This window comes from Schistocerca gregaria, chromosome 4, assembly GCF_023897955.1.
Source record: "Schistocerca gregaria isolate iqSchGreg1 chromosome 4, iqSchGreg1.2, whole genome shotgun sequence".
NCBI lineage: Eukaryota > Metazoa > Arthropoda > Insecta > Orthoptera > Acrididae > Schistocerca > Schistocerca gregaria.
In genome coordinates this window covers 439,213,420-439,238,616 of record NC_064923.1, presented here as the reverse complement: position 1 = coordinate 439,238,616, position 25,197 = coordinate 439,213,420, and the positions used below count along the sequence as shown (strand labels likewise).

At 44.3% G+C, this 25,197-nt stretch overlaps 1 protein-coding gene across 2 annotated transcripts in view; it reads left to right on the top strand.

Annotated features, from left to right (window-relative positions):
* The window catches only part of LOC126365858 (peroxidasin homolog), a 1,186,130-nt gene that overhangs the window by 1,135,210 nt on the left and 25,723 nt on the right, over nucleotides 1–25,197 (top strand). For both annotated transcript variants that reach the window (XM_050008525.1, XM_050008523.1), the window contains 4 exons: nucleotides 772–889; nucleotides 7,939–8,147; nucleotides 19,773–20,002; nucleotides 24,172–24,435. In XM_050008525.1, coding sequence (XP_049864482.1) covers nucleotides 772–889; nucleotides 7,939–8,147; nucleotides 19,773–20,002; nucleotides 24,172–24,435 — 821 coding nt within the window. The remainder of the gene's footprint in view (nucleotides 1–771; nucleotides 890–7,938; nucleotides 8,148–19,772; nucleotides 20,003–24,171; nucleotides 24,436–25,197) is intronic.

Sequence of the window (25,197 nt, the reverse complement as noted above, 5' to 3'; positions counted from 1 at the left end):
GTACTCATTTTACATTTGCATTCATCTGAATATTTATATTGTCAGTTACTTGGATTCAAAAGCTGTTAAACTGAATGTGCTGTCGTTCTTGCATATACCTCTCTTTGGTATCTTCTAGACTGTGTGGATGATTTTCACCCGAACATGTTGCATACAGTAATTAATAAATGTGCTGAAGTCGTCATGGTTTTGCCCAATTGCTGGACTCAGTCCATGGAACTTGGTACACCAGCAAGACTAGTTCAACAACGAGTAACCTTGCTGAAGACGCAAGCATCATATGCTGCGTCACCGTCGCAGTCACCATAACTGAAGTGTAAAATCCACACAAGTCACCGTTTTTGTGCTAGACTGGCCAGTGCGATGTATCGCGGCCTATATGACCGTTTACAAATTCCAGAAGTCGTCCACGTGTTGCTGTAAGCCGGAAGCAAGGAAAACTCAACAAAAATAGTAAATCGTATGGAGAGAGAATGAAAATATACAAATCTGGAAAGTAGGATAGAAGTAGTGCCAGAAGTGAATTTGTGAGGGCAGCTCGAGAGACGTATCTGGATAGCTCAGTCGTTAAGAACATTTCCCGGGAGTGTCAAGTTTCCAGGTAAGTGTCCCGGTCCGTAACAAAGCTAAAATTTTCCAGGAAACTTCAGGGGAAACGCAGTTCCACTGGATTATACCAAAAGCATATTTGTAGCACAACTTGATAACAGCTCCATTCGCTTCCTGTTGACTACTGGTCGCAAACTAAAAGCCTGGCCTGTCTGTCCACAGGTAACATCGACGTGTGGGTGGGTGGCATCCTAGAGGACCTGTCTGAGGGCGCCAAGGTGGGCCCCACGTTCCGCTGCCTGCTCGTCGAACAGTTCCGGCGCCTTCGCGATGGCGACAGGTGAGTGCTCACGTGACTCATGTACGATTTGGTACAGATTTTTAATTAGCAGGAAATCAGAAACAAGGAGAAAGAGACGCATTGTGTAACAGGCAGGTGAATAGAAGAAAAGTGTACTGAAAAGAAAAGTCTAACACTTATTTATTAAAAAAAAGAAAAAAAAAACATTTCGTGAAATTCCGAAGTCGCGGCATATCAACAAGACAATAGCCAACCTGTATCATCAGTGCTTGTAAATGTGGATAGGCAGTGGGTTATTGGCTGTTTACATGGGCCGGCAAACACCTTGTGAGGTGGTAACAGCAACATGATTAGAAGAGTCTTCTCTATCTGTTAAGCTGAGATGATAGCTATACTACGTTACACTACATCGCAGTAACTCAAATGAAATCGTGCGGCTGTTAGATCTTGACATTTTCCATACCCAGTCAACGACGATCTGACGTTTTATCTGAGATTTTCTTTAGAACCTCCCCCGGTGGAATGTTCAGCCATCTGAAGAATTGCTGAAACCTGCACAGCGGACATCTACGAAATTACGTAGACAAAGCCAGTATCGTCGTACAGGCTCCGACCTTCTGGGGCAGCGTAGTTATGTACTCTATGAAGAGGACCATGTACGAAAAACTACTAAACTCCAACTGTTTCTGTTGAAGCAATATTAGGAATATGGAATTTAGTTGGTTAAAATCTGGCTGGCTATATCATGTGCCTAAAGTTGGAAATTTCAAAGGACAGCAAAATCACGGTCTTCTGATACAGCCGTGGGGGAACACACGCGTATCAAAGGCGTTGAGGACGCACGGACATACCAGTGCAGGTTGCGGCTCATCAAGAGTCCAGCAACGTTTCCGGTTGCATCAGCGGATTTCTTTTTAGATTTAGTATCGTGTCCTTTATGCCTCTGATGTATCAAAAGTAAAACAAGATTTTTCGTAATAGGGAGTGAAAACAATGATGCAGGAAGTATAGAATTTGTGTGTTTAATTCCAATCTACTCTCACAAGAACCTGGAGTCAGTCCATCAATTTCGGTTCATAACGAACAACTTAGGATCTGACTTAAGCTGATGAAACCTTATTATATCCTAATATTGCTAAACCAAAGTGATAGAGTCGCAATTTCGTATATACCTATTGAAGATACCACTTTCGCTTAATGAAATTACCATAACATAAGGTTTCATGTGTTTTTAAGATATCTAAAGATAGTCATTATGGAGTTTAGTCTATAATCTGATGAAGATTTTTTGTGATGATAAACTCGAATGAAAGAAATCAATTGTATCAAAAATAAGTTCACCTGACAAAGTGGTATATACCGGATAATCTCCAAGGCTGACCTTCAGTCATCGCATTGCAATGGTGCGCATATAAAGAACCGATTATGTGGAATCAGCGAAGTAAGACGAACCGACTAGGAGACGAAGCTGATCTCCAGACAGCAGCTACCGTGTGTGGATGTATGTATGATCTCACCGTGAAGGAAACTGCTCTATTTGTTTACGTATGAAGGGGGATTGTTCAACGTATCTACAAAGAATGGTGTACCACCCTTGCAGCTCCGGAAGAAGATTAAGAACAGTACTGGTAAGAAAATTCTAACCGACAGCGGGCGGACAGAATGGTATTGCTACTTTCAATAAATGAAGATCTATTTAAACCAATATCCGGTTGAAAATTGCTAAAGGAACTGCATGAAATGAACACGAGGAGTTGGGTACCTCAAAAAAGGCTTACAGTAGCCCATAGAGCTGCAGATCTTCAATGGGCCAAACAAGACAGAGTCCGGACAGGAGTCGATTGGAGCCGAGCAGTGTGATTCGACGAATCGCGATTTTGTCTCTTTCAAATCACGCAATGAATTGCGTTAACCAGTGGACCAGTAGCTATTTAACTCTCAGTGGTGTAGGATGAAGTTTAGGCCAGAGGTGGCTGGGTGATGAGGTGATTGTGTTTCTCGTACCGTGACTGGACCCTACTCATTCAAGATGTCGTGTATATGGTGGATCTCGGAAATCGCTGCCTCTAGTAAGACTTTATGGGGTCGCCTACTCGTTGGCTTCGATCTGACATCCACAAACAGAAGCGAGACTCGTCACTGAACACCAAGATATGCTATACAATGTTGAAATTGTCTCTGTTCATACACCGTGAAACCTTTGCTGTCTGTGATATGGTGTCAGCGTTAAACGACGTATGGAAACTCAATAACTCAACCCGGCGTACAGTAATCTGTTTTTGACGGTTCTCGGTGACACTATGCCGTTAACACGTGTCCGGATTTCAGCTGCAGTCATCAGTCTAGACATAACAGCCAGTCGAAAAATCCCACAACCTTCTTGTCGCCTAGTCCCTCTAAAAGGATCCGTCTGCCCCTTCTTATCATAGTACTGCCCTTAATCCATCTCGTCACCTCTTGGTCTGCACTGTCGCTAAGGTAGCCACTTGTCCCCCAATTCTAATGAATCGATCTTTCTCAAAGTCCGAAAAGATGGCGAGAAGTCATCTTGGCGTACTGTGTTGCGAACTCTATATGGAATGTTACAGGAATGAACCAACTGCCCAACACAGGTGATGTAGTCAGTTATAGGAACGAATTTTCTCGCGACAACAGATTTGTGTAATACATTCTCGGTTTACTTGTCGCGCCACACCGGGCTAAAATCTCAAGCATTCGCCTCAGTGCTCCAATCTATTGATCAGAAACAACTGACTCCCGTGACTGGCGTTGTGGTGATCATTTACATCCATAGACTGGCTACGATTGGCCACTGTACATCAGCAAGCGTTTCAAGGAGGTGCTTTCCATTTGGCTCCATTTTACCCATCTTCATTTTATCGATATGGTGAAACATTTATGGTGTGGGCACATGGAGCTGAAAGTAAGGAAGAGTTCATCGGTCATATGAATACCATGCATCCGAAAAATTGGTGTCTATACAGAGAGACAATAGAAGTTGTCAGTTTTAGACGCTTTCAGTCAATGGCAACCGGATGGGTGGCTTGGCCACTCTGTATACCGAAACACATTGATTTATACCTCTAAATCTAAAGTTTTCACCACACATTCCAGAAGACATCTGTTTTAAATCCATTAGTTTATAAAGTTATAACTGATTGTCAATCACCTGAATTTCGATATTAATCATCTGAAGTACGCGTTCCGAAAAAATGGGATTGAGGTTGGAGATATAAAAGTTAGCGCTCTCCAAGAAATGAAAACGCGAAAATGTTGAATGATTACGTGAAAATCTACCTATTGTTCGTCTTCCTTTCTGCGATGCTACCTTTAAGAAAAGAGGTGGGGTCCTGAGAAGAAGGGGCATAAGACCTATTTTCCGAACACCCGAGCAGATACAGCTGATGCAGCGCATAGTTAAGGACAGCGTAGGCCTCATGGTCTCCGGAATGTACAAGTTTCCTTGTGAATGTGGCAGCAACTTCATCCGTCAGTCTTTTCGTCCCGCTTCTGACCGCTGCTAAGAATCCCAAAGCCACATTAAAAATCGAGATTATGAGAAATCAGTAGCTGCTAAGCACAGTCTCACATATAAATAGAGAATAATGTTTGATGAAACTGAAATATTGTCTCACGCTCCTGTATACTGGGACTCTCTTTTTAAGAAGACATAAGAATTAGAATGGGCGAGGACAGCTTGAACCGGGATAGCAGCCAGTAGCGCGTAGAAGCGAGTTCTTAAAGCTTGTAACACACAGAGAAACGCTTTGCATTTCTTACGTTCCTACGAGAGCACTGACATCACCAGTGTAGATATGGTGACAGTCGCTGGCAGCATAACATAGTGATACCGTTCCGTGGCCAGTCGCAAGCCGTTTATGAGCTGTAAATGGTAGTCGCGACAACAGTCACGGCAGTCACTTGTTCGTGATGAATACGATAGGAGATTTAGTCGAAATCCCGGGATTTAGCCCGGATTCGAAGCGCCAAGCAAGCCGAGAATGTGTTATACACCATCTGCCAGAGCTGTTTTTTTATGTACTAAAAAGAGGTTGCATAAAATCTTCCTGGCAGATTACAACTATGTGCCGGTCCCAGATTCGAGTTCGTTACGTTGCCTTTCGCGGGCAAGTTCTGACAACCCTACCACAAAAAGGTCAAAATTTAATAATGATTGTGGTGTTGCTCACGCTGCTAAATACTGCATTTATGGGCAACAACAAAGTTATTATGTGGCAGGTGTCATTAGAGCACAGTTAATAAAGTCATTTCATGAAACATGAATAAGCTAGGCACTCATCTTTTCGTGTTTCCCACGCTGGTCTCGTTGTAAAATCATGGCTCAACCGTCTAAAATCAAGATGGTGATGATTCCAAGCTCGGATGCAAAGAGGCCTAGGTTTTATTCCGCTATATTCAAAAGTTTTGTAGATGCGCTTCACAAACTATTCTTGAAGATTAAACCTTTCAAAGTTAGCACAATGGTGATGTAAAAAAATAATCAGCACTCCGAATTTAAGTTACACTTCCTTTTTATTGCTTTTGTTGCAAAATCACGTAACACACAAAACATCACTTCACAATACAAGACATACTGTTAAAGTTCACATTTTATAAGCTGACTACAATATACGTCTTTCCAACATCACGTCCAAGACTTGACCTTCTCAAGGTCCGACTCTCTAACAACAACCTAATAACCGCTTACGCGCCGAAAAATCAGAGTTACAAGTACGTCAAATATCATAGTGGCTAAAGAAAGAATACAAATAAGAATAATATCATTGCAACATAAACATATCGATGCATCAAAGTATCTCTACATTAATGAAATCAAATCTGAATGTTGTCTCAGAAATATGTTAACTACTTCTACAGAAAAACAGTAGAATATTACTGGTATCGAGGGGTTCAGGTGAAGTGGCGTAATGGTTACGTAATGCAAGTACCATTACAAACTGCACCTATTTTTTTTATCTGTCAGGACGTTTAAAATCAGCAGATTGAAAATTTCATTCTGGAAACATCACCCTGGCTGTGGCAAGCCACGTCTCCGCGATATTTTTTCTTCAAGCTGTCTAGTTCCGAAGCATCGCAGGAGAGCTTCTGTGAAGTTGGGAAGCCAGAAGACGAGGTTATGGCGGATGTAAAGCCGTGATCACAGGGCGTGAGTCGTGCTTGGGCAGCTCATATGGTAGAGCACTTTCCCGCGAAAGACAGAGATCCAGAGTTCGAGTTTCGGTCCGGCACACAGTTCTAATCTGCTAGGAAGTTTCATATCTGCTCACACTCAGAGGCAGAGTGAAAATTTCATTCAGGTTGCATAAAGACGGAATTTTAATGCACTATCCCACACATATGTAAATATTGGAGTATCAGCTGGGTAAGTTTCGATGAAGGTGCTCGTGGTGTAATACTTTCCATGTCACCAGTGCAGGACCGTATACAGGGTGTTTCAAAAAGGTACGGCCAAACTTTCAGGAAACATTCCTCAGACACAAATATAGAAAAGATGTTATGTGAACACGTGTCCTGAAACGATTAATTTCCATGTTAGAGCTCATTTTAGTTTCGTGAGTATGTACTGTACTTCCTAGATTCACCGCCAGTTGGCCCAATTGAAGGAAGGTAATGTTGACTTCGGTGCTTGTGTTGACATGCGACTCATTGCTCTACAGTACTAGCATCAAGCACATCAGTACCTAGCATCAGCACGTTAGTGTTCATCACGAACGTGGTTTTGCAGTCAGTGGAATGTTTACAAATGCGGATTTGGCAGATGCCCATTTGATGTATGGATTAGCACGGGACAGTAGCCGTGGCGCGGTACGTTTGTATCGAGACAGATTTCCAGAACGAAGGTGTCCCGTCAGGAAGACGTTCGAAGCAATTGATCGGCGTCTTAGGGACCACGGAACATTCCAGCCTATGACTCGCGACTGCGGAAGACCTAGAACGACGAGGTCACCTGCAATGGACGAGGCAATTTTCGTGCAGTTGACGATAACCCTAATGTCAGCGTCAGAGAAGTTGCTGCTGTACAAGGTAACGTTAACCACGTCACTGTATGGAGAGTGCTACGGGAGAACCAGTTGTTTCCGTACGATGTACAGCGTGTGCAGGCACTATCAGCAGCTGATTGGCCTCCACGGGTACACTTCTGCGAATGGTTCATCCAACAATGTGTCAACCCTCATTTCAGTGCAAATGTTCTCTTTACGGATGAGGCTTCATTCCAACGTGATCAAATTGTAAATTTTCACAATCAACATGTGTGGGCTGACGAGAATCAGCACGCAATTGTGCAATCACGTCATCAATACAGATTTTCTGTGAACGTTTGGGCAGGCATTGTTGGTGATGTCTTGATTGGGCCCCATGTTCTTCCACCTAATCTCAATGGATCACATTATCATGATTTCATACGGGATACTCTACCTGTGGTGCTAGAACATGTGCCTTTACAAGTACGACACAACATGTGGTTCATGCACGATGGAGCTGCTGCACATTTCAGTCGATGTGTTCGTATGCTTCTCAACAACACGTTCGGTGACCGATGGGTTGGTAGAGGCGGACGAATTCCATGGCCTCCACGCTCTCCTGACCTCAATCCTCTTGACTTTCATTTATGGGGGCATTTGAAAGCTCTAGTCTACGCAACACCGGTACCAAATGTAGAGACTCTTCGTGCTCATATTGTGGACGGCTGTGATACAATACGCCATTCTCCAGGGCAGCATCAGCGCATCAGGGATTCCATGCGACGAAGGGTAGGTGCATGTATCCTCGCTAACGGAGGACATTTTGAACATTTCCTGTAACAAAGTGTTTGACGTGACGCTTGTACCTTCTGTTGCTGTGTGTTTCGATTCCATGATTAATGTGATTGAAAGAGAAGTAATAAAATGAACTCTAACATGGAAAGTAAGCGTTTCCGGACACATGTCCACATAACATATATTCTTTCTTTGTGTGTGAGGAATGTTTCCTGAAAGTTTGGCCGTACCTTTTTGTAACAGCCTGTATAACCTCGCATAAACTAGCCATTGCCGACACCGGATGCTCACTGGACGTGTGGTGCACAGATTCTTCTACGAGAACCCGGGCGTCTTCAAGCCGGAGCAGCTGACGCAGATCCGGCAGGCGTCGCTGGCGCGGGTGGTGTGCGACAACGGGGACGCCATCGAGGACATCACGCGGGACGTGTTCGTGCTGCCCGAGCGCCAGGGCGGCCTGCTCAAGTGCAGCGCGCTGCCCAGCGTGCAGCTGCTCGCCTGGTCCGACTGCTGCCCCGGTGAGTACCACCTGCTCGCGGCGCGCCTCTCCCCGCGTGTGCGAATTCTCAGTAGCCCTGCTGTCACAGAGCGTAAGTTCCACGTACAATTAGGCAACGTAACAGACCTTCCCACGTACGTCTCGAGATATGACAATGAGAACAAAGCCAGAGAAGTTCCAGCTCATATAGATAGTCCTTTTACCCGCGCATCATTCGCGACCGGAGAAGGAAAGATGGATTAATGACGGCGGCAACAGAAGCTTCCTAATCTACACCCAGTAAGTACCTAGCGAGATGGTGCAGTTGTTAGCATACTGGACTCACATTCGGGAAAACGACGGTTCAGACAAGCGTCCGGTAGTCGTGATACGAGTTTCCGTGTTTACTCTAAATTTCCTTCCCCATTCTTCCATGATCCGGGCTTGTGCTCCATCCCTAATGAACCTGTTGTCGACTGGACGTTAAATGCTAATCTCCTCCTCCCCCGCATCCTCACCCTCATGCTCTCCCTCCTCCAGCGTAAGGTGTCTGCCTTATTACAGATCCAGATGCAGATGCACATCTGTTGTTGCTGCTACAAACTAATAGGTGATTTCACAAAAGATCGATATTAAAAATAGATAGATTGTAGGTACATTTTACTTACTGTGAAGTAGGAACTGAAAGTCATGAATAACAGAACCTGAATAAAACTGTTGCTTTTATTCTACCGCTGAAAGTCTAGCTTAACTTAACTGTACTATTAACAAATATATATGAAGATGATATCTGTTGTTTCGGACATGTCTGAAAGAAAAGATACCATTCTCATATATACCGGGTGATCAAAAAGTAAATATAACTTAATAAACCACGGAATAATCTAGATAGAGAGGTAAAAATTTACACACACGCATGGAATGACATGGAGTTTTATTAGAACAAAAAAAAAAATATTGCTAGACGCATGAAGATCTCTTGCACGCGTCGTTTGGTGGTGATCGTGTGCTCAGCCGCCACTTTCGTCATGCTTGGCCTCCCAGGTCCCCAGACATCAGTCCGTGCGATTATTGGCATTGGGGTTACCTGAAGTCGCAAGCGTATCGTCATCGAGTGACATCTCTAGGGATGCTGACAGACAACATCCGACGCTAATGCTTCACCATAACTCCGGACATGCTTTACAGTGCTGTTCACGACATTATTCCTCGACGACAGCTATTGTTGAGGAATGATGGTGGACATATTGGTGGACTCATGTAAAGAACATCATCTTTGCTTTGTCTTACTTTGTTATGCTAATTATTGCTCTTCGGATCAGATGAAGGGCCATCTGTCGGACATTTTTTGAACGTTTGTATTTTTTTGGTTCTAATAAAACCCCATGTCATTCCAAGCATTTGTGTCAATTTGTACCTCTACACTATTCCGTGATTTATTCAGTTTTCATATATATATATATATTCTTGGAAATGGAAAAAAGAACACTTTGACACCGGTGTGTCAGACCCACCATACTTGCTCTGGACACTGCGAGAGGGCTGTACAAGCAATGATCACACGCACGGCACAGCGGACGCACCAGGAACCGCGATGTTGGCCGTCGAATGGCGCTAGCTGCTCAGCATTTGTGCACCGCCGCCGTCAGTGTCAGACAGTTTGCCGTGGCATACGGAGCTCCATCGCAGTCTTCAACACTGGTAGCATGCCGCGACAGCGTGGACGTGAACCGTATATGCAGTTGACAGACTTTGAGCGAGGGCGTATAGTGGGCATGCGGGAGGCCGGGTGGACGTACCGCCAAATTGCTCAACACGTGGGGCGTGAGGTCTCCACAGTACATCGATGTTGTCGCCAGTGGTCGGCGGAAGGTGCACGTGCCCGTCGACGTGGAATCGGACCGCAGCGACGCACGGATGCACGCCAAGACCGTAGGATCCTACGCAGTGCCATAGTGGACCGCACCGCCACTTCCCAGCAAATTAGGGACACTGTTTCTCCTGGGGTATCGGCGAGGACCATTCGCAACCGTCTCCATGAAGCTGGGCTACGGTCCCGCACACCGTCAGGCCGTCTTCCGCTCACGCCCCAACATCGTGCAGCCCGCCTCCAGTGGTGTCGCGACAGGCGTGAATGGAGGGACGATTGGAGACGTGTCATCTTCAACGATGAGAGTCGCTTCTGCCTTGGTGCCAATGACGGTCGTATGCGTGTTTGGCGCCGTCCAGGTGAGCGCCACAATCAGGACTGTATACGACCGAGGCACACAGGGCCAACACCCGGCATCATGGTGTGGGGAGCGATCTCCTACACTGGCCGTACACCTCTGGTGATCGTCGAGGGGACACTGAATAGTGCACGGTACATCCAAACCGTCATCGAACCCATTGTTCTACCATTCCTAGACCGGCAAGGGAACTTGCTGTTCCAACAGGACAATGCACGTCCGCATGTATCCCGTGCCACCCAACGTGCTCTAGAAGGTGTAAGTCAACTACCCTGGCCAGCAAGATCTCCGGATCTATCCCCCATTGAGCATGTTTGGGACTGGATGAAGCGTTGTGTCACGCGGTCTGCACGTCCAGCACGAACGCTGGTCCAACTGAGGCGCCAGGTGGAAATGGCATGGCAAGCCGTTCCACAGGACTACATCCAGCATCTCTACGGTCGTCTCCATGGGCGAATAGTAGCCTGCATTGCTGCGAAAGGTGGATATACACTGTACTAGTGCCGACATTGAGCATGCTCTGTTGCCTGTGTCTATGTGCCTGTGGTTCTGTCAGTGTGATCATGTGATGTATCTGACCCCAGGATTGTGTCAATAAAGTTTCCCCTTCCTGGGACAATGAATTCACGGTGTTCTTATTTCAATTTCCAGAGAGAGAGAGAGAGAGAGAGAGAGAGAGAGAGAGAGAGAGAGAGAGAGAGAGCGAGAGTGAGAGTAAGAGTTAAGGTTCACCGGCCGTATTACCATCTTCTTGTGTGTGGATACACAAACAGTGCCCGAACTCTTACGTGAATCGGCAAAAAGCCGCGAGTAATGGGTATAACGGTCAGGGGCACTATGAATATAGTGCGGGACAATAAGCTGGGAATGTGGGTCTCACTGGAGGCGTGCCAGAGATAAGTCCCTGCTGTCTCACTATCCTGTGTGGCTCAGATGGATAGAGTGTCTGCCATGTAAGCAGGAGATCCGGGGTTCGAGTCCCGTTCGGGGCACACATTTTCAACTGGCCCCGTTGACTTACATCAACCCCTGTATGCAGCTATGCGTATTCATTTCCGCCGTATAGTTTCATGAAGTTCCGATTGGTGGTGGCACTATACATTGGCATCAAAATCGGGTGTGTAACAGTGGTGCGTTCCAAACTCAGAGCTGTCTCTGAGTTTCTTTTGCCGGAGAACCAGACCATCGTAGATATTTGATGGTACTTGAAAAATGTCTACAGAGACGTGGCAGTGAAAAAAAGCATGGTCAGTCGCTGCGCGAGGCGGCTGTCATCATCGCTACAAGGTCCAGCAAACCTGTCCGATCTCCCGCCTGCTGGACGGCCGCACACAGCTGCGGCTCTTTCAGTGTTGGAACGTGCGGGGACTCTCATTCGAGGTTATCGAGGGATCACATTCAACACCTCGCTACACAACTGGACATCTCTGTTGGTAGCGCTGACACAGTTGTCCACGAGTTGGGGTACTGAACGCTGTCCCCGCTAGTTTCCTCGCCGCCTAACGGAAGACCGTAAAGAGCAACGAAGAACCGTCTGTGCGTAGTTGTTTGAGCGATACGGGACTGATCGCACCAGTTTTTATCAACAAGTTCACAGTTGATGAAACATGGATCACTTCGAACCGGAAACAAAACGGCAATGCATGGAGAAGCGCCACATGACGTCTCTTCCGAAAAATGACTTCGGAAGAGATGTGACAGCGCCCCATTTCTCCTGATATCCTTCCCTATGGTGCAACGATCAGCTGTGAAATGCATTGTGCCGCCCTCATGAAAGTGAAGAATTAACTTCAGTGTTCGTCGCCACAAATGTGCAAACCAACTTCTCCCTCTCCACAACAAAGCAGCACCTCACACATATCTATGTACCCGTGAGGAGCTCACGAAACATCACTGGACTGTTCTACATCGTCTACCCTACAGCTCGGATCTCGCACGTTGTGACTTCCATTTCTTTCCTCCAATAGAGGAAGCGCTCTGCGGGAAGCAGTACGTGGATGGTGGGATTGATGCTGCAACACGTTGGCTCTGACGTCGACCAGTAGAGAGTGGCACACACAGTTTTCCATTAATGTGAAGGAAGGTCGTGGCACTGAACGGAGATTATATAAAAATATAGTGTTTTTTAGGCAAAAGACTGGGGAATAATATGGTGTATCGAAATTCTGAATGGAACCAACCTTCCTTCAGAAAAAAAGTGTAGGATTATTTATTGAACGCATCTCGTAACTTCCGTTGTTACAGTCTGACTGTGTAATATTAGTCCGAGAATCTGCGACGGGCAGTGTCTTTTCTTGAACACTAAACTCTATTGTTCTCATGTTTAAAGTCCTCTACGTTCGAAATGAATTATTTTCCGGTGGTTGGGTGTACGCTACCTTCATGGTGACGTCACTGTAAATTTTCTTGCGATATTTGTGGGTAAATGGGTATATGAGAAATCCAGAGTTGTATTCCCTTTCCAGGTACGAATAGTTATTAAGCATTCAGATTCCCCACAACGGCTGTTAATATACAAAATTAGTACTGACTGCACTACGTTGGTCAATCACGTTAAACACTTCAACGAACAATGAAATGAATACAGTACTGTGCCTACTGTTCACTTGTGATACACACAGCCCTTTTGCATGCTCGACGTGATTTTTTACACCAGTTAATTTCTGTCAGTTGTGTGCACACACTCACGACCGTCATGGCACGTTATTAAGTGATGCTTCTCCGGGCTGTCTCTCTCTTCTACACCTCTGCCACTGTCACCACCCTTTGACTGCCACGCTTGCCGCCCCTTTTGCATGGTGACACCACCGACCTGTCTCACACTGAACACATGAACACCACCGCAAAGATGCAGAAAAGAAAAGCTTGTGTTGCCCACTTGACAACCTGACGAGCACAATATTTTTCTGAACGATTGCATATTGCACTGTACTTTCTGAACCAAAGAACGAAATGGTTATTTCACCTAAACATGTCATTCCAAAGGCTTTAAATGTGCTGATTCTCATGTTAGTAAATAGTAGAAGTGTCTGTAGCAAGATCCCCGAGTTACTCTTCGAAATAAACAGTAGCAATGAGAATATTAGGTACCGAAAGCTCGTTGAAACCAGACATAAATAGCAGTGAAGTTTAGAACTCGGATTGGTCGATGTTTAGGAAAGATAGGTTTGATGCTATGGGAGGTGGTGTGTTCATTGCAGTTAAAAGCTGTTTAAACGCATTTGAGGTGTATACTGAGTCGGACATTTGAGGTGTATACTGAGTCGGACTGTGAAATAGCCTGGATTAAGCTAGCAATCAGACAAGGATTGGCCATTGTATTAGGACGTTTTTTTATAGACCATCCACAACAAACGTCGCAAAACGTTTCAGGGAAAGTCTTGAGTACATAGGGAATAAATATCAAACTTATCCATTACTTGCCACGCTGAGTGGCCACGCGGTTAGAGTCATATCACTGACTGCACGGCCCCTCCCGCTGGAGGTTCGAGTCCTCCCTCGGGCATGGGTACGTGTGTTGTCCTTAGCACAAGTTAGTTTAAGTAGTGTGTAAGTCTAGGGACCGATGACCTCAGTAGTTTGTTAAATCAGAAATTCACACGTTTTATCCATTAGTTATAGGTGAAGACTTTAATCTGGCATCCACTGACTGGGAAAATTACACGTTTATCACAGGGGGCAGAAGCAAGGACTCGTGTGAAGCTATTCCAGGAGCACTTTCAACATACATCCTTGAGCATTTGGTTAGAAACCCAACACGAGATGGGAACACTTTAGATATCTTAGCGACAAACAGACCTGATCTTTTTCAAGAAGTTAATCTAGAAGGTATCAGCGACCATAACGTCGTTGTGGCTTCTATGTCGATGGAAGCTGCAGAAGGACCAAAGAAACAGCATAGAGTTCTCTTGTTTTGGAACGCAAACAAAAGAGTCGTTAATGAATATCTTCATATTCAGCTCGAAGCATTCACCGCGGGACACAAAGATAATGAGTATCTTTGGTTTAAAGGAATTGTCCACCATGTGCTAGAGAAGTATGTGCGTAGTAATAATATACAGGAGGGAAAGGGCAAGTAAGGCTAGCAACCTGCTTCCCTGGTACTTTAAATATGACGCTGGCAACAATCAGAGCAAAATGCCTCGGACCTTTGGAGGTGACGGAGTCCCACCTCTAACTGACAAACCAGGGACTTCTAAGATACGACTTGGCAAACAAATGGTAATGAGATGGGAAGCTGTTAATATCAATGGGGGCTATTCAGGGAAGAAGGTAGAGCTGGCAGAGGCTGCAAGTAAGATGGAGCTGGACGTTTTAGCTGTTAGTGACATTCGGGTAAGGGGTGAGAAAGAAGAGAATGTCTACCTGTCAGGAGTCAAAGCAGGAATAGCATAATGGGGTGTAGGGCTTTACATCAGGAAAGAAATGGAACCCAGCGTAGTTGCAATAAGGTACGTAAACGAACGACTAATGTGGATAGATTTGACAGTGTCTAGCAAGAAAATTAGGATTGTGTCAGTATATTCGCATTGTGAAGGGACAGATCAAGATAAGATGGATAGTTTTTATGAGGCACTCAGTAATGTAGTTGTTAGAGTAAAGGACAAGGACAGTGTTCTGTTCATGGGGGATTTTAATGCCAGGATTGGAAATCGAACAGAAGGGTATGAAAAGGTTATGGGTAAATTTGGAGAGGATATGGGGGCCAACAGGAACGGGAAACAACTCCTGGGTTTCTGTGCCAGTATCGGCTTAGTAATCACAAACTCCTTTTTTGACCATAAGAACATTCACCAGTATACTTGGGAAGGCAGGGGAACCAGATCTGTCATTGACTATATAATAACAGATCAGGAATTCAGGAATGCTTAGAGGGACACACATGTATTCAGGGGATTCTTTGATGATACTGATCATTATTTAATCTGCAGTGAAATTGGGATTGTGAGACCGAAAGTGCAGGAGGTCAGGTCCATATGTAGGAGAATAAGAGTGGAGAAACTTCAGGATAAGGAAATTAGGCACAAGTACATGACAGCGATCTCAGAAAGGTACCAGTTAGTTGAATGTAGTCAATTACAGTCATCGGAAAAGGAATGGACAAGGTACAAGGACACAGTACTAGAAGTGGCTAAAGAATATCTTGGAACAGTAGTGTGTAAAAGTAGGATGAAGCAAACAGCTTGATGGAATGACACAGTCAAGGAAGCCTGTAAAAGGAAAAAGAAGGCGTATCAAAAATGGCTACATACTAGAGCTCAGGTAGACAGAGAAAGTTATGTTGAAGAAAGGAACAAAGCCAAACAGATAATTTCAGCGTCCAAGAAGAAATCTTGGAAAGACTTTGGAAACAGGTTGGAGACTATGGGTCAAGCTGCTGCAAACCCATTCTGGAGTGTAATTAGCAGTCTTCGGAAAGGAGGTAAGAAGGAAATGACAAGTATTTTGGACAGGTCAGGAAAACTGCTGGTGAATCCTGTGGATGCCTTGGGCAGATGGAGGGAATATTTCGAAGAGTTGCTCAATGGAGGTGAAAATACGATCAGTAATGTTTCAGATTTCGAGGTACAATGGGATAGGAATGTTGATGGAAATAGGATCACATTTGAGGAAGTGGAGAAAATGGTCAATAGATTGCAGTGCAATAAAGCAGCTGGCGTGGATGAAATTAAGTCGGAACTCATCAAATACAGTGGAATGTCAGGTCTTAAATGGCTACACAGGATAGTTAAATTTACTGGGAGTCGGGACAAATTCCATCAGACTGGACGAAAGCAGTAATCACATCAATCTTTAAACATGGAAACAGAAAAGATTGTAACAACTACAGAGGTATCTCTTTAATCAGCGTTTTGGGTAAAATCTTCTCAGGTATTGTTGAAAGGAAAGTGCGAGTATTAGTTGAGGACCAACTGGATAAAAATCAGTGTGGGTTTAGGCCTCTTAGAGGTTGTCAGGACCAGATCTTTAGCTTAAGGAAAATAATGGAGAAGTGTTATGAGTGGAACAGAGAGTTGTATCTATGCTTTATAGATCTAGCAAAGGCATATGACCGGGTTCCTAGGAGGAAGTTATTGTCTGTTCTACGCGATTATGGAATAGGAGGCAAACTTTTGCAAGCAATTAAAGGTCTTTACGTGGACAGTGAGGCAGCAGTTAGAGTTGACAGTAAATTGAGTTCATGGTTCAGAATAGTTTCAGGGGTAAGACAAGGCTGCAATCTGTCTCCACTATTGTTCATATTATTTAGGGATCACATGTCGAAAACAATAGAGTGGCTGGATGAGATTAAGATATGTAAACACAAAATAAGCAGTCTTGCATATGCGGATGACTTAGTTGTGATGGCAGATTCGATTGAACGTTTGCAAAGTAATATTTCAGAGCTAGATCATAAATGTAAGGACTATGGTATGAAGATTAGCATCTCCCAAACGAAAGTAATATCAGTGGGAAAGAAATACAAACGGATTGAGTGCCAAATAGGAGGAACAAAGTTAGAACAGGTGGGCGGTTTCAAGTACTTAGGATGCATATTCTCACAGGATGGCAACATAGTGAAAGAACTGGAAGCAAGGTGTAGCAATGCCAATGGAGTGAGCGCTCAGCTACGATCTACAATCTTCAACGAGAAGGAAGTCAGTACCAAGACTAAGTTGTCTGTGCACCGTTCAATCTTCCGACCAACTTTGTTCTATGGGAGCGAAAGCTGGGTGGATTCAGGTTACCTTATCAACAAGAGTGAGGTTACGGATATGAAAGTAGCTAGGATGATTTCAGTTACTAGCAGATGGGAACAATGGCAGGAGGGTGTTCACAATGAGGAAATGAAAGAAAAACTGGGAATGAACTCTATAGATGTAGCAGTCAGGGAGAACAGGCTTAGATGGTGGGGTCATGTTACACGCATGGGAGAAGCAAGGTTCCCCAAGAGACTCATGGGTTCAGCAGTAGAGGGTAGGAGAAGACGGGCAGACCAAGGAGAAGGTACCTGGATTCGGTTAAGAATGATTTTGAAGTAATAGGTTTAACATCAGAAGAGGCAACAATGTTAGCACTGAATAGGGGAACATAGAGGAATTTTATAAGGGGGCTATGCTCCAGACTGAAGGCTGAAAGGCATAATCAGTCTTAAATGATGATGATGATGATGATGATGATGATGATGATGATGATGATGATGATGAGGGAGAGGATACACCTTGGTACAATAAACATATTCGGAAGTTGCTGAGAAAGCAGAGAATTCTGCACAGTCGTTTTGAACGTAGTTGCTGCCCCGCTGGCAAACAGAAACTATGCGAAATGAAAGCCTCTGTCAAAAGATCAATGATAGATCCTTTTAACGTATTTGAAAGCAGTATTTTATCTGCAGATTCTAAAAATAACCCAAAAAACTTTGGTCGTACGTAAAATCTGTGAACTCTACAAATAGTCCAATAACTTCTCTTGCTCACAGTACGGGTAATGTAACTGATGATGATGAACAGAAGGCCGAAATTATAAACCTAGCTTTCAAACACTCGTTTACGGTAGAGGACATGCAGCACCATTCCCCCTTTCAATTATCGAACAAACACAAGGATGGCTGACATAGTGTTTAGTGTATCTTAGAGGCTTCTGGCCCAGACGGTATCCCCGTAAGATTATATGTTGACTATGCTACAAATGTAGCGTCATTCCTATCCGTAATCTATCAGAGATCATTGGAACGGCGGAAAGTTCCACGGGACTGGAAGAAGGCCCAGGTCATAGCAACCAATAAAAAGGGTAGAAAATCGGATGCACATAATTACCGGCCAGTTTCGCTGACGTCGATTTGTTGTAGAATCATGGAACATATTTTGTGATCAGTCATAATGACCTTTCTAGAGTCCGAGAAGCTCATCTGCAGAAACCAGCATGTTTTTAGGAGACACAGCTGGCCCGCATTGTGCGTGATATATAACAGGCTCTAGATACCGGCTCCCAGGTTGATGCCATATTCCTCGACTTTCGAAAGGCGTTCGACTCAGTACCTCATTGGCTCTTGTTCCAAAAAGTGCACGCTTACGGTCTATCCGATGACATATGCCGGTGGATAGAAAGTTTTCTAATAGACAGAGAGCAGTATGTCGTCCTGAACGGAGTGACTTCAACAGAAACGTGCGTAACTTCAGGTGTGTCCCAGGGCAGCGTAATAGGTCCGTTGCTTTTCGATTTACATAAACGATCGGGTTGATGACATTGTCAATGGCATTAGACTATTTTCCGATGATGCTGTAGAGTACAGGAAAGTAGTATCAGACGAAAGTTATGAACAAATCAATGAGGATTTGCGTAAAATAAGTGCGTGATGTAATGACTGGCAGTTATCTCTCAGTGTTAGTTAGTGTAACCTACTGCGTATAATAAGGCGAAAATCCCCATTAATGTACGAGTACAATATAAATGTCCAGTCTTTAGAAGCGGTAACATCCGTCAACTATCTGTGTGACTATTCGAAATGATCTCAAATTGAATGATCAGATTACACGAGTAACGGGCAAGGCGAACTCTAGATTGCAGTTTATTGGTAGAATCCTGAAGCGATGCAGTCCTCCAACAAAGGAAATAGCTTACAATTGGTTAGTTCTTCCAGTCTCAGAGTATTGTCCGTCTGTTTGGGACCCTTACCAGTTGGGTCTGATTCAAGAGATTGAGAAGATCCAAAGAAGAGCGGCAAGATTCGTGACTGGTACATTTAGCCATCGCGAGAGCGTTACAAATCTCATAGAAAGTTGGAAGTGGGACAGACTTGCAGATAGCCGATGCGCTAAACGGAAGGGGCTGCTCACAAAATTCTGAAATCCGATCTTCTCCGAGGATATAGAGCATATATTTTTACCACCAACTTTCAAGTCACGCAATGATCACCATTCAAAGATAAGGAAATTAAGAGCTCGCACTGAGGCGTTTAGAGAATCGTTTTTCCCTCGCGCAAACTGAGGGGAGAAATATGACATTGCCCTCCGCCACATACCGTCTGATGTCTAGCGGAGTATATATGCAGATGTAGATGTAGAACTCATAGACACACTTAGTCCAGGGCAAACCCTAATATTGATTCATATTCCAAAACTTATTTGAATGTATGTCAATAAAAATGTGATATCTGATGTGTTTGAGGATACTGTCACGTTACAAGACTGATCAATGTCTTTGTAGAAGATGATGTGTTACAGAGCTTAGCAGCCGGACCATTCGTCAGATGTTTAATAGTTGGCGACCGAGGAACAGAGATGTCAAGTGAATACGCTTTCAATGTAAAAACTTCATACGCATTTTATATTTTTTCACCTACTTTCTCGTACACCGTTTCTGCAACATAAGAGATTTGAGAATACAAAACTTGTCGCTTCGAGGAAGAAAACAGGTACAGAGGCACACGACAGTTGCACGGTTTTTTGTGTTTTCAGAGTGCCAGGAGCGCAGCAACACCATCTCGCGGCGCTTCCGGCGCTCGGCAGAGCACTCCTACCCAGAGGACCGCCCCGTCGCCTCCACCACACCTCTGCCGCCATCTTCGCAGTCCGAGGCCGACGGCGGCTGGGTGAATTCCTCCATGGGGGCCACGTCGGCGACGCCCACCACCGCAGCCGTCACCGCCGCCACCACCGACGCCAGCTTCCGTGACAACCAGATAGAGGTGCCGTAGCTCACTCGCCCTCACTTTCTTTCAACACGTAGTCTAAAGCAAGAAACTGTTGTCGTTGTGGTTGTCAACCCGAAGACAGTTTGGTACAACACACCATTAATATCTGTATTTGATTACGCATGCCTATGCCACTTTCTTTGGTGCTTCCGTTTAATACCACGAAAATCATATGAAGTCATTAAAAAATAGCTACCTAGCAGTAATAGGACGTCATGTCCATGCCTAAATAACAAGCAGGCAAACATCTGCCATAGGTGGACCGTCATAACATCCCAAACTATGGCTGCACAGAATCCCCACTTTGAAGCGTGGATTGGGAGAATGCCTCTTCTCCCAAAATTGCCACTCGGTATGCACGCAGTCTACAAAAAGAAAGACACCAGAGAAATTAAAAAGCAAAAATTTTAAAAGATTAAAAAAAGAAATTTTTTCATTTAAAAATTAAATACTAAACTTCACTAATTGTCGGATTTTATTACAATAAAAAATGATACAAGACGCAGATGTCTTAAATCATTTAAAAGTTTTGTCATTTTTTAAATGTTTTCCTTTTAAGTTTCGTTGGTTCACAGGCTATTATTTGTTATGTTTGGGCTTTTCTGCGGTTGGAAGCAGATTTCAGTATTTTGTTTATGTTTTTGGCCTTTGGCCTATCCTATTATTTATGTATTCCGTGTCATGTGTCTGTTGCTCTGCTACATTTCTTCTGTTATCAGTCATGCTCCTTTTTCCTATTTGCCAGTCGGTGTGGCCGTGCGGCCCTAGGCGCTTCAGTCTGGAACCGCGTGACCGCTACGGTCGCAGGTTCGAATCCTGCCTCAGACATGGATGTGTATGATGTCCTTAGGTTAGTTAGGTGTAAGTAGTTCTAAGTTCTAGGGGACTGATGACCACAGATGTTAAGTCCCATAGTGCTCAGGGGTACTTTTTTTCGTATTTGCTTGTTACGGCGAATATCTCTCGTACTGGACTATCTCTACTTTTAGTTATTACCTACATTTCTTCTGTGCTCATTTTTCAGCACTCGTATGTACTTGTACGTTAGCTCCTCTCCATGCTTCGTTATGCGCCCCTTTCACTTCTTTACCGCGAATATGGCCCGTATCGTTACTGTTCATTCCCCTTGCCGTAGCCATATAGTTCGCACAGCCGTGCTGTACTAGAGTTCGGTAAATGATGACCTCGAATGTTAGCACGGTTCGTCATATTAGGTTTAAAGCTGATTTGCGCTTTCTTCAGCACGGGGTCGTTACTTCAAGATTGAGCAGATCCTAAAAAAAAGGCTACAGGCACTATGGGAATTACCATCGGAGGTCATTAGTCCCCTAGATTTAGAACTGCTTGAACCTAAGGACATCACAGAATCAGAGATATCCATGACCGAGCCAGGATTCGTACCTGCGACCGCAGCAGCTGCGTGGTTCCGGACTGAAGCGCCTAGAACCGATCTGCTACCGCGGCCAGCCTATCAGATCCTCCTTTTACTCTCCATGTCACTGGTGGTCTTCTCGCGGATCCTCTCAATCCTTTTGCCCCTTAACTTTCCTAGCCCAAGCAATTCCTCACATCCGTTCAGCATCGTTCTCTCAGGAAACACAACCAGCTCCAACTGTCACCTTCCAAATTTACTAAATCCCCACTGCTTATGTACATCTATGACCTGGCAGACACAAAAATCACCCTACACATTTAGCATCAACAACTGCAAAATCTGTACATTAAACCTTTTGTTTTAATTTATGAGTATTTTAACAAATATGTAACCTAATGTGGGAATAAGGAGGTTTAGATGTTAATACCCCGTCGGCGATGAGGTAATTAGAGACAGAGGAAGAGCGCGGATGGGACATAGATGACGAAGGAAAGTACCCTGTCCTTTTCTGACATTCGAAACAACCCAAGTATGAAACACATAATGGGAAGGAGATTTTAACTTTACCTCTGCCCGTTGCGAGTCCAGAATACTATCTCCTTACCCATCTCGACCGGTTGGATACTGGTGAGCACAGGGAAGGGTGGCGGGAAGTCTGGTAAGACAGACGTCGAGGCTGATTTCATGACCTGGGATTTAAGGACTATTGAAGTTTATTTGTGAGAACGCAAGCACTCTCTGTAGTTGCTGGATAGAGGGGACTTGTAGGTATAGCTACAGCATAGTACTTGTGCAGGAAATTAGGGGGAAATAACAAAATACTTTTAGAGCATTTTTCAGGCTCAGGTCACACAGCCAGTATCATTAATGATTTCCAGTTCTTAGCAAGTCGTTATTGAATGATATTTCAAAAGACAGAAGAAAGCGAAGTGTAGAATACCAGACTACAAGTCAGTCTAACTTCTGTACACAATTAGTCAACGGAACAGACTAAGAGACGGGCTTATTATGCGAATATCTCTGTGCTTTGATCGATGACACTGAAGGTGTCAGTATAATAATAGAGTGTAATGTAATTTTCTGAGTAAGTTCTGTTTGAGTGTACACATGAGCTCTACAATAAACGTAGGTGTTCAGTTTGTGCTGAGAGGGAGGGGAATATGGTGTCCGCGTAAAAGTTTTTGGAACGGAGTCTAAAAAGGTTAGGAAAGCGGGATTGAGTGCGTGGCGTTCCAGAATGATGAAGGAGTAATAGAAATTGATTAGAATGTACAATAAGGCGAAACTGGGGTTAGAGATGATAGGTCGAATCAAATCTTCGTAGTGTAGAATACGTCGCGCGAATGTCATAGGTATTTTTAGTTAATTACTAGTTCTAACTGGTTGTAAACTTTGTGGTTCACAGATGTGTCTCGCCTGTTAATTTACAGTCGAGTTTTAGTATGAGACAAATATACTTGGATAGGACGGCTGCAAGTGTTAAAGTAAAATTCCGTGGGGCTGAAAGTGTGAGCTGTTCGTTCTTAATTTGATACACGCTGGATTTGGAGTTCAACTTTTTTAGTTTTTTCTCTGTATTATAATTTCATTCCTGCACGCAGGGGTGGATTGGCAGAAACTATGTAGATGGACTTCTACCTACATATCTTTAAACATAAAAGTCGCATTAAGCACTTTCACAGTTGATAAACATGGTATTATTAAATACGTGGCGATGCTATTTGCGTAGGAGCTGCTTGGTGATAAATTGTTACTAAAGAAGAGGCTTATGTAGATTTATACTTCATGACTAGCACGAGGTAGGTGGGACGGATCTAGTTGTAATGTGGACAGCTGTTTGACTGCAATAGATTTGGATGTACAGCACAAAATTGAGTTGGAAGGTATTAGGCGAGTGTCTAGTCGAGAAAGTAGGAAGAGAAAGCAGTTTTAGGAATAAGTGGCAGCGGCATTTAGATCGAACACAGAGCGCGGCCACGGCAACTTACTGGAGAATATGGGTGCACACAGATGGTTCGATATTTTAAAGGACAGAAGAATTGAAGAAGATGTTATCATCTGTAGGAACCGTACGTAGGAAGTAGTTGGTGTAAAGTGGTGTGTTGATAGGTGGACTAAGGACAGTTTCTGGTTTGGTTGGAGGGAGATTTAGGTTTGTAATTTTTACGAGTCGGTTGGGATGAAATTGGTTCCTGGCACTGGAGAGAGGAGACTGAAGGTTAGGACGACGTTGGTACCTGTGATGGACTTTGGGATATATGCGTGGATTTGTTGCAGATGAGACATTTTTAACAACGGTAGATTTGGGATTGGTTTGGGAAGACTCGACTCTGTTTTCGGTGATATGATCTATTATGAACAGGTCTTTGAAAAACAGGCGGATGATGAATGTGGGACACAGGTGGCTGTGGATTTGGAGCGCTTTTCGAATTTGGGGGTCAGTACTGCAATCTAGTTATTACTCGACATCTTTCACTGTGATCTCTGGGTAAGCCTGTGCAGGAGGTGTGAATGGAAATCATGAACAAAGCACTTGATAACTAAGAAGTCTTTGCGGGGTACGTTATGATTTGGTAAATTGATTGAGATGCAGCTAGAGGGATATATTATAGATAATCGACACCTTTGAGATGCTCCTCAGATGTAACATAACGAAAAACAGATCTACGCAATGTTTCAAAAAATTTAGTTCCCCAAGCAAAAAAATGTCGATTCGATCATTATGGTTACAGTTGTGAATTAGAAAATCGGGACCTGCGAAGTACGAACCTAATGGTCCTCTCTGCAGGTGGATGCTGAGGAGGTGGGCGAAGAGCGCCTGGAGGGCATAGAGAGCGCGCTGGAGGAGTTCCAGCGCACCATCAAGCAGCTGCGGCGCAAGCTGCGCAAGCTGGAGCACCACTGCCAGGCGGCGGGCGGTGGCGGAGGCGGCGGCGGGGGCGGCGGGGGCGGCAAGCGCGCCGGCACCTCCAAGTGCGTCGACAACGACGGCCGCTGGCGCAAGAACAACGAGGTCTGGAAGCGCGACGACTGCACGGACTGCGTCTGCAAGGTACGTCCCGCGTCTCACCTCAGAGCAGCCAAGACGCTCTCCAGTTTGCTCGACTACTTCACCGTGAGACAATCGCCCTCAGCACAAAAGTGTATTCTTCAAAATCTGATTTTTCTGGACAACGTCCACTGTATGAATTTTCTAACACTACGAGAGGTTAAGGCTTTATTTTGGTTTAGCGGTGTGTTACGTGTTCTTCGGTTTAATCTTTATATTAAGAAAAATACATTTTAAAGTACTAATTAGATACCTATACTAATGAAAGTACATTACAATTCATAAATAATAAAATAATGGTAAATGAAGGTGAAGACAACCTTCAGTTAGCAAGCACTTTGTAACCTCCCCCTCACTTATTGACCTTAATGACAGTGAAAAATGAAACCGCGTGTACCTAATGGAAATTTGGGAAAAGCAATCGTCACCGAAGTTTTAATCTGTCGGTAAAGAGGGAGGAATGGGTTACGTCTAAATGAAAGAAAAAATGCAATAACTGATGGAAATTAATTTTGAAAAGGAGTAAAGTTAGTAAAGAAAGTAAATGTGCCGTCGTTACGTTAACAATTCATCATCTTCATCATAATCATCATCATCAGCCAATTCAATCATTAGATGATGCGGCCTCTTCGAGTCGTGGATTCAGGTATGCTTTCAGAAGTCTTCTCCAAGTGGGACGGTCTTGGGCAGTTCTGTGCCAGGTGTTACCAGCTATCTTCTTGATGTCTTTGTCCCATCTGTCTGGTGATCTTCCTCTAGGCCTCC